This window comes from Octopus bimaculoides, chromosome 10 (genome assembly GCF_001194135.2).
Source record: "Octopus bimaculoides isolate UCB-OBI-ISO-001 chromosome 10, ASM119413v2, whole genome shotgun sequence".
NCBI lineage: Eukaryota > Metazoa > Mollusca > Cephalopoda > Octopoda > Octopodidae > Octopus > Octopus bimaculoides.
In genome coordinates this window covers 49,693,169-49,704,546 of record NC_068990.1, presented here as the reverse complement: position 1 = coordinate 49,704,546, position 11,378 = coordinate 49,693,169, and the positions used below count along the sequence as shown (strand labels likewise).

Below are 11,378 nucleotides of genomic sequence, written 5' to 3'. Positions count from 1 at the left end.
GGGAACCTGTGTAAGAGGTAGACCCAGGAAGACCTGGGATGAGGTGGTGAAGCATGACCTTTGAACATTGGGCCTCACTGAGGCAATGAAAAGTGACTGAGACCTTTGGAAGTATGTTGTGCTTGCGAAGAACCGACAAGCTAAATGAGACCATAACTGTGGCCTATGCCAGTGCTGTATAACCAACCCATTTAAGAGTACCCTTCAACCATTGGACAATAAACTACGCTTGTGAAGACCTGTTGAGGCAAGTGAAATCACTGTTGTGGCCGATGACAGTCCCGCCTGATTGGCACCCGTGTCAGTGGAACGTGAAAAAACCATTCGAGCATGATCATTGCCAGGGCTGCTGAGTGGCTCTCATGCCAGTGGCATACTAAAAAGCACCATTCGAGTGTGTTTGTTGCCAGTGCCACAAGGCTGGCTCCTGTGCAGATGGCATGCCAGTACTGCATGACTGGCCCTCATGCCAGTGGCACGTAAAAGCACCCACTACACTCTCAGAGTAGTTGGCTCTAGGAATGGTATCCAGCTGTAGAAACTTTGCCAGGTCAGATTGGACTTGATGCAGCCTTCTGGCTCGCCAGCCCTCTATCAAACCATTCAACCCATGCTAGCATGGAAAGCGGACATTAAATGATGATGATACATATATATATATATATATATATATATATATACATACACACATATAGACATATATATATTTATGTATATATATACATATATATATGTATACATACATATATACACATATATATAGAAAAATATATATACATATAAATATATATATTTATATATACATATACATCTCTCTATATATATATACATAAGTATACCCAAATATACATGCATATATACATATAATATATATTATAATTAAGGGCAAAAGAAAATCATCTAACCACACATAATATGTATGTCATTAGATGATATGAAGTCTATTTTTTCAGCTATTGGCATAGAATTTTTTTGTTTTGCCCTTATTTATAATTGTTAATAATTTTCACCTTAAAAGGTATATTAATATTATCCTTATATTAGAAGCAAATTTATGTATCTACTACATATGTGGAAAATCGGTGTGTTTGTTTATGGTGTTGTTAGCTAACTCCTAAATTGTTTTATTGATTTTGATGAAACTTGACACATGAGTAGATCTCATGTCTGCAAACATCGTGAATACTTAGATTGTTGAAAAAATCAATAATACGGCCCCTGGGAGAGACCTTTACATCTACCTCATATAACCAATTGTTTTTTTAAAACACTCAAGGGAAATAACCCATTTCATTGTTTATGTTCGATTACTTTCAATATTGATATTATGTGTGTCCAATTTCTAATTTTTGCAGACATCACTTTTTTTACTTTATTTGAGACGTGAGTAGAACTCATGTCTGGAAACCTCGTGACATACTTAGATTGTTGAAAAAAATCGATAAAAGGGTCAATTCAATGGATACGCCTATCTAATACATATTACTAATATTTTATTTAAACTACCCAAAGGGAAATATCTCATACCACCTGCAGTTTTTAGCGAAGCGATCAATATTTGATTCTCACAATCAGCCGACCTAATTCTGCATTTCACTACTCAGTTTTGAACTGCTAAACATTATTATTGCACTTCCTTAATTTGAATCTTAAACATTAAAGACTACGTTCATATATTTCTATACATACATACTTTTTTGAATGCCCATTACTCTGATAATTCTGCATTTCTACAGTTACACTTTTTCCATGACAGTAGATAAATTTTTTATTCCACAATGTATTTGTAGTGGTTTCATGCAGGCATAGCGTAGATTCGATCCTCGATTGCCAAATTTCACTGAACACTTCAACAGCGCTTCTCTCACAGTAAAACAATATTTTTGCTGTGAATGACAGCAATTATACATTTCCCAGATGCCTTCACAAAGCAGAATGATGTCTTTGCCTCTTGCCAACCTCCGACAACCTCTCTCACCAACCTCTAACAATCTTTCGCGCCAACCTCCAATAATCTTCCCTCCTCCAGCTGAGAGTATTTTGTACTTTTTCGTGATGGAAAATACACCTTTTGTGGCAGTTATAACAAAATTGATTTCTTATATCAGAGTAATAAGGCGTTTCAATAGAACATCTTTATCCTCCAGGAATTACCGGGTACACCAGCTAGTATATATATATATATATGCATGTATATATGTGAGATAATAGTTTCACTTTAATACTGAAAGTATCTCACATGACAATAGAGATGTTATGGTTTCATTTTTGACACATAATACTGAAATAGTGTAAGAGATAAGAGATTGCTCCAAGCTCACATTAGTTACAAGGTTGAAAATTGTTTTGGCCCGTGACACAGGCATGTGTAAAATTTGAATGTAATTGGTTGGGTAGTTCTTGAGTTTTAGTGATGCACACATACAGACAGACAGATGGACAGACATATTCTCAGCTTTATATATATATATAAATAATGCGTAATTTTGAATGAAACTACATAAAAACTATAACTTTAATTTACCAATAAATATACTGATATAAAATAGGCTTATTCTAACTAATAAAACTTTTGTAAGATGGTGGAAATTCACTATTTGGATAGACAAAGTGCATGGTATATCGGATAGGCGGCTTATTCTATGTCATTTCGTATGTTTGCAAGTTCTAGAAGTGTTCTAATAAAAAGTCACTTGTTACTTATTTTGATGATGGATCTAAAAAACAGGGAGCTGGATCTTTCTCTGTCCGGGTGTTGACTATTGATAATTATCATGGACCTCTGCCGACTCTGCTTGTAGCATCAGAAACAAGAAATAACCTAGCTGATTTGAAAGTGGCTGTACTTTCGCTACTAGAAGCAGCAAGTAATATCTTGGTTAAAACACTATTTGTAAAAAAAATTGATTTTGTTATCTTCGGCCAAACATCACTCAATGTTGAAGTTGAAGAGATCGCAGCAGGAAATCTCAGCATAGAATACATACTTGAACATCTATTTTGCAATGTGCACCCTTCACTTATGCTCAATTGAGTAATAACTAAACAGTGGAGTGACATTGTGAATACAATTGGACAAGATAAAATTTATTCTAAGTTTTCTTATAAATGCAACATCGAGCCCATCCAGTGTCCACTGAACAGGCTCTTGATTGCATAACAAGATTAATCAATCATAATTTTGATCACAAGTCATGGAGCAAAGTAGGTGAATTTGACAAGCACATTCAACCACAGGTTAATAAATCTGTTGCCCTGAAGAATGAACATTTTAACTGTCTCACTTTGACTTGTGCATTAACTTTGTATCACCTAGATGATGTGGCATTGTATTTGGCGAAATACAAGCATGTTACAAACCAACTGGCTTGTATTATATGATGTTCCATAGGCCTGGTGTTCCTCAAAGTCTTGTATTGCGCAGGAGTGCTGATTGGACTGCACCTTGCCGAACCATTCCTTTCACTCACAACTTCAACAAGCACAACCTACTCAAAACTTGTACCTGCTTTCAAACAACTTATCATCATGACCTTTCCACAGTGGATCCAAACCGATTGCTAAATGTACATGGTCCTGCACTCAATTTCATATCTTCTAGTAGATTCCAGGAAAACCAGTTATGATGAAGATATATGCTATTGCAACCGAGTTGAAGCCAGCGGTGTTAAAAGTACTGTTGAGGCTTCTTCCAAAGTTAGTAGATGGTTTCCAGAACCGGAAGGGAGTTCTGATTGGTTTTGGAAACATCATCAAAAAGTCTTCCCATGCTCTGGCAAACAGGAGCTTTGTTAAACTAGAGAGAGTTCCCTTTCACAATCTCAATTCAGAACACAGTGTGGGATCTATCAACTCTGAGATGAGCCATCAAGGTGCCAAGCAACTCAAATTAGCATCTTCCCAAGTTAAATTCAAGTCAGTGATCTGATTGAACATCGAGAGTCCAGGGCATTCAGGCAATATACCAACTCACCAAACCTAAGGGGCAGGTGCCTGACATCATTAAAGAATGGGATAACCGTTAGCACCAGTTAATTGTGGACATTTGAGAAGAAACTGCCGGCATGAAAGCAAAACCTCAAAGTAAACTTAGCTAAGATGTTAGTATGTAGGACAGAAGAAGTTAGTATGATAGTCACTTGGACAGTTAATCAAGTAATACAAAGTGTCAAACTCAATGACTGGAGTAATAGTATCATTGTAAACAGTTATAATGACAGAGGAAATACTTTAGAGAGAAGAAATTATAGAGGGACCAAATTGTTGGACTGAGCTATGAAGGTCATGGGGAGAGCTGCAGCACAATTGATTAGGATCAGAATTATCCTAGATGAATTGCAGTTTGGTTTTGTACTTGGAAAAGGTTCCACAAGTGCAATCTTTCTAGTAAGCCACAGAAGAAATCCTTAGCTGAGAGTAAACCATTATACTTGGTATTTGCTGATTTTGAGGACTTTGACGGGGTGCAACACTTTGTAATTTGGTGGTTAATAAGACAACTAAGAGAAGATAAATGGCATTGGTGGCCATACAGTTGTGTACTAAGTGAGTCAACAATGTGTTTAAGGCTCAGCCTTCAACCCTTTCCTATTCATCATAACCTTTTAGGCCATCACAGAAGAGTTGAAGAGTGGCTACCCTTGGGTATTCCCATTTGTTGATGATCTAGTTCTTTTAGCTGAATCTGTAGTGGAAATTTTAGAAAAAATTCCAGGTCTGAAAGCAAACCCCAGAATCTACAGGCCTCAGGATAAACTTAGTTAAGATATTAGTAAGAAAGAAGACAGGACCCTAATATGATCAGGGAAATGGCCTTGCATGATCTGCAGAAAAAGGAGTAGGTAAGAATTCCATATGCACTACCAAGTCTAATCTTTGGACACTTGTGAGGTGTAGTGGAATCACAAGCAATATAGAAGGCAAACTTTGTTTAAGTTGTACTGGAGCAATACACAATAAGAGTATACTGAAAATAGACTCTCCTAAATGCCTGGAAGATTCACTAGAAGTAGTCAGTAGTTTTAGTTATTCAAGAGACATAGTTAGCAGAGTTTCAGAAAGTGTAGTAGATAAGGTAAGAAAGGGCTGGAAAGAATTCAGGGGTTTCTTATCTCTGTTAGCAACTAAAATTTTTTCCCTCAGTATGAAGGACACATTGTATGATACTTAATGTTAAAATTTTGATGCTGCATGGTACTGAGATAGGTGCCTTGAATGTAGAAGACCTGTGTAACTAGAAAGAAATGAGGGAGCATGTTCAGATGGATGTCTAATGCTTGCCTACATGAATGCTGCAACACAAGTGAACTGAGAAGAAAACTGGGTATAAGGAGAATTAGATATAGTGTATTGGTATGGATATAATGTGTATAGAGGATGACTACTGTATAAGGAAGTTCTGAGTGCTCTAAGTTACTGAAATTTGTGGAGGTAGAATCTGATTTGAAGATGATAAAAAAACTGTACTGATTAGCAATATCAATGCTACAGAAAACCCAATCACCACAGCAAATATACCCTGACACAAGTATAGTATTTAGAAGCTGAGATATTTTGTACCCTGCCAAGTTTATATTATATCTTTAACATACCTTATATCTTATATCTTTAACATACCTTTACATCTGCCCATTGCTCACCCACTTTTCACCCATCTCCTTATCACTCAGAGCCCTCCGTGTCTCATCTCTATACTGCATTATTCTATTCATTCTGACACACTTGCCCTTCACTAGCTCTCTATATCAGACTAGCTTCTTTAACTCCACCTAGCTGTACTGCTAGCCATCACTCAGTCTCATCTCAGCCAACTCTCTTGCCACCCTTCACCTTCTTTTACTTTTATTTCATCACCAACTTTGACCTTCAATCATCTTTACCAATCTCTCTCCTCCTAACTCCACCCCAAATAGCTTTTTCTTCATCAGGCTCTTTGCTTCTTTCATCCACTCACTCTTACATTCTACTTCTTTTATTGCCAGTTACTCTATTCTTGACTTTACCTCCAAATAATTCTGCCATTTTATCATCAGACTCTTCTCTTTTCCCTCATCTACCCATTCTGGTCCTGATGTCATTGCTCTCTACCTCCTTGGACACCTGAACAAATGTATTGGTTTTTTAAGTACTTTCTACACTTTTACTTACATCTTTCTTGGCCACCCCTTTCAGGCCTTTTTTGTTGTCATTGCTCCTTCCCTTATTCCTCTCCTCTGACTATATGCAATCTCTACTGTATATAAGGCATCTCCCTCCTTTGTTGCTGTCATAATAACATCCCCCACTGCACTCCTTCTACAGGTCATTGGTGAGTAAAACTACCTCTCTAGTGCTGGTGTCACCAAAAAATTAAATGCTCTGTAAAGTGGGTGGCAAATGAGCAGTGATAATACAGGTTGTGAGGTTTTGCAAGGACTATTCAACTCTTGTGTTGGTGCCATGAGAAAATGCACCTAGTGTGTTCTGTAATGTAATTGATGATATGAAGGGCATCCATTTGTAGAAACTAGGTCAAATGTTATGTATGAGCACCAGTCTATGGGAGCAGCATCTCCCAGCAGGAAATGACTTTGACCATGACAACAATCCATTTCATGGAAAGCGAACATAAAATGATGGTGATTGTGGCAGTAGTGGTGGTCATGATGATGTATTTCAACACTCCATCAATTCCCCTAATGTTTCCTCACCACTCTTCTTACAACACAGTAACAACCTGCTTGTTATACCCACCCGACGTTTTTACACTTCATGTGCAACCTCAACATTCCATGTAAGACCTGCACTACTTCTTTGAACCAAAACCTTAAAAAAATATTCTTTAGTAATGACATGTTAAACTGGCCTCTTGCAACAACACAGACACAATACTACACATTTCAAGAGAAATACCTTGGGATCTTTTTTAAAACGGGGACCACATTTTTCATTAACGAAACACTTTGAAACTTGGAACACTGGTAGAATGTGTCATATAAAACATCTTTTTCTCTTAGTCTTCTTAAAAAAAAAAGAAATCCCTAACTTATTCCATGTTAAAGTTGTCGTATTTCTGTAATTTCAACCAATCACTGACGTCCATTCAGCCGATATACATTAAGTGCCGACTACATAAACAAACGATTCTGAAACAATTCTATCGGTGATAGGGTTAGGGTTAGGGTAAAACAGCAAATTTAAAAAGAAAAAAGCAAATAAAACGAAGAAAAAAAAAAGAAAATGAAAAAAGCAAATAAAACGAAGCTATGGCTTAATCAGCCAAAGGAGTAAATATAAACAACTGAATACTTGTCAGTGATTGGTTGAAATTATCGAAATAAGACAATTTTTTACATGAAATAAATTCAAATACAAAAATATTTTTCTGTTCTATAACACAAAATAGATAAGTATACGAAGTTTGAAAGTCTTTCAGTACCAAAAACACTACGTAAAACATTAATGAAAAATGTGGCCCCCATTTTAAAAAAGATCCATACCTTGTACCTCATCTTCTTTATGCAAGAACAACAAGCAACAAAAGCCTCACAGTATCTGATGATCTTTTAGTTGTGCAAAGCAAGTGTAAAGGCTTCAACTAGAGAATGAAATTGTAAAAATAAGTTTTAATTTATTGGAAGCTTACTTTTTGCTTTCGCAATTACTATGCATACACACCAAATGACAGCTCTATGTGATCACACAGCCTACAGAAATAGCAGTTAGATTTCCCTTCAAGCCATATCTTACCATCTTAAAAATAGGAAGGATACTTTAGATAGTGTAATTCTGGATACATTGTCTGAAAATAAGGTGGGATAGTCATTGCTGGAGCACTTTGATCTTAGGCCCACTTGATCAGAACTGACCTGAAACATGCTCGAAATTAAGTTAGCTAATTATTGCAGAATACATTATCGTTGTATATTTTGGAATTATAATTTAAATTAATTATTTCATTAGACTCAAGAAGAAAAATCCTTTATGATTTCATTAGTGACAATAAAAGAAACAAATTTGTTTTTCTTTTTTATTTGTTTGCTGCAGAAACTTATGTCCATAAGATTCTTAAGCTTGTAAAGTAGAACAAGTTTAGCTGGTCAGCCAGTCCTGCTGTTAACTTCCATGTTCCACATGTGCAGGTTACAATCAGAATCATAATTTACTATCTGATCTTGCTTTTCATACTACAGTTACTCATTAGGTGTGAGGTGTGTACTGATGCAACATAGGAACTACTTCTTGAAGTTGCATTCATTAAAGAATTAAAATTATTCCTTTCAAGAAAGAAGCTTTTGTTTAAGCATTTCTGTTTCAGACAAAGGAAGAATATATATTTTAACTAATACATTTACACTTCTTTGTTTTTCTCTTACCAGATCAAAGTGGAGGCAGTACTCCAGTTCAGGACGAACCTACGTATTCAGATGTAGAAAACCAAGTAAGTATTAAGAATCATTTGAACTGGCTCGGTTTTACATATACTTGATATTACACTTATCTTCAACATTTTGACATTAAATCTTTTTTGAGTGAAGAAACCTTTTATTCCAAGTTTGCCATCTTGAGTGACAGAAATGACTAATTTTAACATAAGTAATTTTAGTTGCCAGTGTTTCACTAATTTACTTCTAAACTATATATTCACTTCTAAACCATATTTTCAGTGTTTTACAAATTCACTTCTAACCTCTTCCTATCTCTTTCATAATGTTTCCACTATTTATGAGCACAATATATTGACACCTACTTTCAGTAGCCAAACATAGATTTATGTCTACAACAAAAACATCTTGTTAGCACATAGATCAAAACCATCTCTATATATTTTTTCCTCCACATGTGCATGCAGAGAGAGAGAGAGAGAGAGAGAGACTAAAGCATTTATGTGAACCTTAACTTCTATAGTTCTGATCTTGCCCTTGTACTTTCAGCAAGTCACTCTGCTTTCATCCAAGCAGATTGAAGAATACAGAATATTGTAATGTACCTAGGCACTGAGCAGTTTTAAAGTTTGAATTTATGATTGTTTGGTCCAGTATTATACTGTAGCATGTACTCTAGTTAAATATACAAAAGGAAAGTGGTGTAAATGATATAGAATGATTGTTGGGCACAGTAACAATTCTTTATAAATGATTGCTTGAGAAGTCAGATTTTGTGGGGAAGAAGTGTATTGAGAATGCCCTAACCATTGATGAACATAAAGATCCATGACTGTTGACTGAAGTGACTGTATGGGAGAGAAGGCCTTTCTAGTTTAGACCCAACAGAACCAATCATCCAAGTTGACATCAGTACAGAGGTGTTGAAAATACCTGGCAAGGTGGATCACAAACTAATAACGTGCATAGTCAATCAGATAGTACAGGAAGATGACTGGTATAGCAGTATCCTTATCAGCTGCTACAAAAGTAAAACAGACGCTCTGGAGAAAGAGGAAATAGATATTGAGTTGATGAAAGTTACTGAAAAAGCTATAGCAGAACTGGCTTGTGCTCAGAAGAGCTACTATCAATGCCCTCTTCCTAGTGAAACAACTGTAGATGTTCTTAGTTAGTAATAAGCTGCTGTATCCAGCATTTGTTGACTTCCCAAAGGAGGCTTTTCACAGAATTTGATGCTTGATTATCTGGGTGTTGCTAAGGAAAGTAAGTGTAGATGAATAACTTATGAGAATCATGCAAAAGAGCAGTCAAGCAACAGGTTTAGCGTGTGGGTAGACTTCCTCAGCCCCCTTCTATTTATTATTGTCTTCCTGTCCATTACAGAGGAGTTAATGACAAACTGTCCATAAGAACTCCTATGTGCTGATGACCAAGAGGCCTCAGGACCTTGCTGCCATCAGGGAAATTACCATGATTGATATGCCAAAAAAGTGTAGGTAGAAATTCCAGTAAATTTCAATACTTTCACCTGCATGATTTTCACTAAGAAAATAAAACTCGTATTTTTTTGCGTGGAATCACGTACCTTGACCTAATATGCTGGAGGTTATAAAAAGAAGTTAGTGGTAATGAAGTCTGTGGAGAGCTAAAGAATGGTAAAAAATTCATCTAAAAAACAAGTTAGAGTTTGTGTATGTGTGTGAAACAAGTAAAAGTGTAATATTAAAACAAAATATCTTTTTCATACCACTTAAAATCACTTGATATAATATATAATAATCCCAGATTGCTGAATAGATTTGAAAAACTAAAGCACTTTCCCTTTGCAATTCTTGGTGCCAAAATCGGGTAACTGATGCGTTTCATTTTTCTATGGGGAGAGAAAGAAAGAGAGAGAGTGGGTGACCAAAAAGGGGGGCTTGTGACATATTAAGAGGTCACCGTAATTCATTCAACGGGGAAAAAAAAATTTCCAATGGTTGGGATGGGAGAGGGGCGGTTTCTCATCCTCCCTTTTTTCCAAATAAAAATAAAGGGTGTGTGGCATATTAGGAGGTCAGAGTACTTGATTCCATGTGAAAAATCCGAGTTTTTAAATTTTTTCTTAGTGAAAGTATTGAAATTTACCAAAATTCCTTACGGTTTTTGTTGGGGTTTGACTTCTATTTTGTTGTCTTCACCATGTATATTCTAGTGGTTTGAGGATGTATCCATCAGATATAATATAGTTAGGTTGACTAAATATGTTGTGTGTGACGCGTATGTGTCTTTCAGTTAAACTAATTTCTTTTACTACTTGCTGTTGGTAGAATGATAAGAATAGTCAAATATATTTTTGTGGAGAAGTGTAGAAAAGATCAATTTCAAAGATAGTTTCAGTCGATTCTCTTTATTTCACGGATATACACAATTACAATTCATGTAAATACACCTGGAGTAATCTCCCTTCGTCAATAAAAAGAAACTTGAAAATATATTGTGTAGCAGAATGTTATTTCTAGTTTTCAGTCTAAAAGTTTGTCACGAAGGGGTGACAAGAATTATATTGTTAATCTATTCCATCGAAATTACACTAGAGAAAGAGTTAGATTCATGACTTAAGATCATTATAAAGAAGTAGGATCTTTTCCCTTTGAACAGCACATCGAGAAATTAATTTTTTGTAACTAAACACTTTCAAACTTCGGACACTGGTAGAATGTGTCTATAAAACATCTTTTACTCTTAGTGCTGTTGAGAAAAGTTTATATTTTCAAAGTTATTTCGTGTTAAAGTTGTCATATTTCAGTAATTTCAACCAATCAATGACTTGTATTCAGCTGAATAAAATTACTGCCGTTGTTTGTCAACAACAACTTCCGGCGTTTGTCACTGTTATTCCAGAAGACACGCTATCCACTAACTAAAATCAGAAAAAAATACAGGCTTTTATAACTTCCCATGGAAGTTTTTAGAAGCATTCCGAAATATCATTTACAATAATCTCGCTAAAACCTAGAATGATTTTGGCTA

The 11,378-nt window shown here is 35.7% G+C and overlaps 1 protein-coding gene across 2 annotated transcripts in view; it reads left to right on the top strand.

The window, feature by feature from the left end:
* LOC106878624 (protein IWS1 homolog) overlaps positions 1 to 11,378 on the top strand; it is an 863,399-nt gene that overhangs the window by 726,357 nt on the left and 125,664 nt on the right. For both annotated transcript variants that reach the window (XM_052971184.1, XM_052971183.1), the window contains exon 13: positions 8,358 to 8,419. In XM_052971184.1, the coding sequence (XP_052827144.1) occupies positions 8,358 to 8,419 (62 nt within the window). The remainder of the gene's footprint in view (positions 1 to 8,357; positions 8,420 to 11,378) is intronic.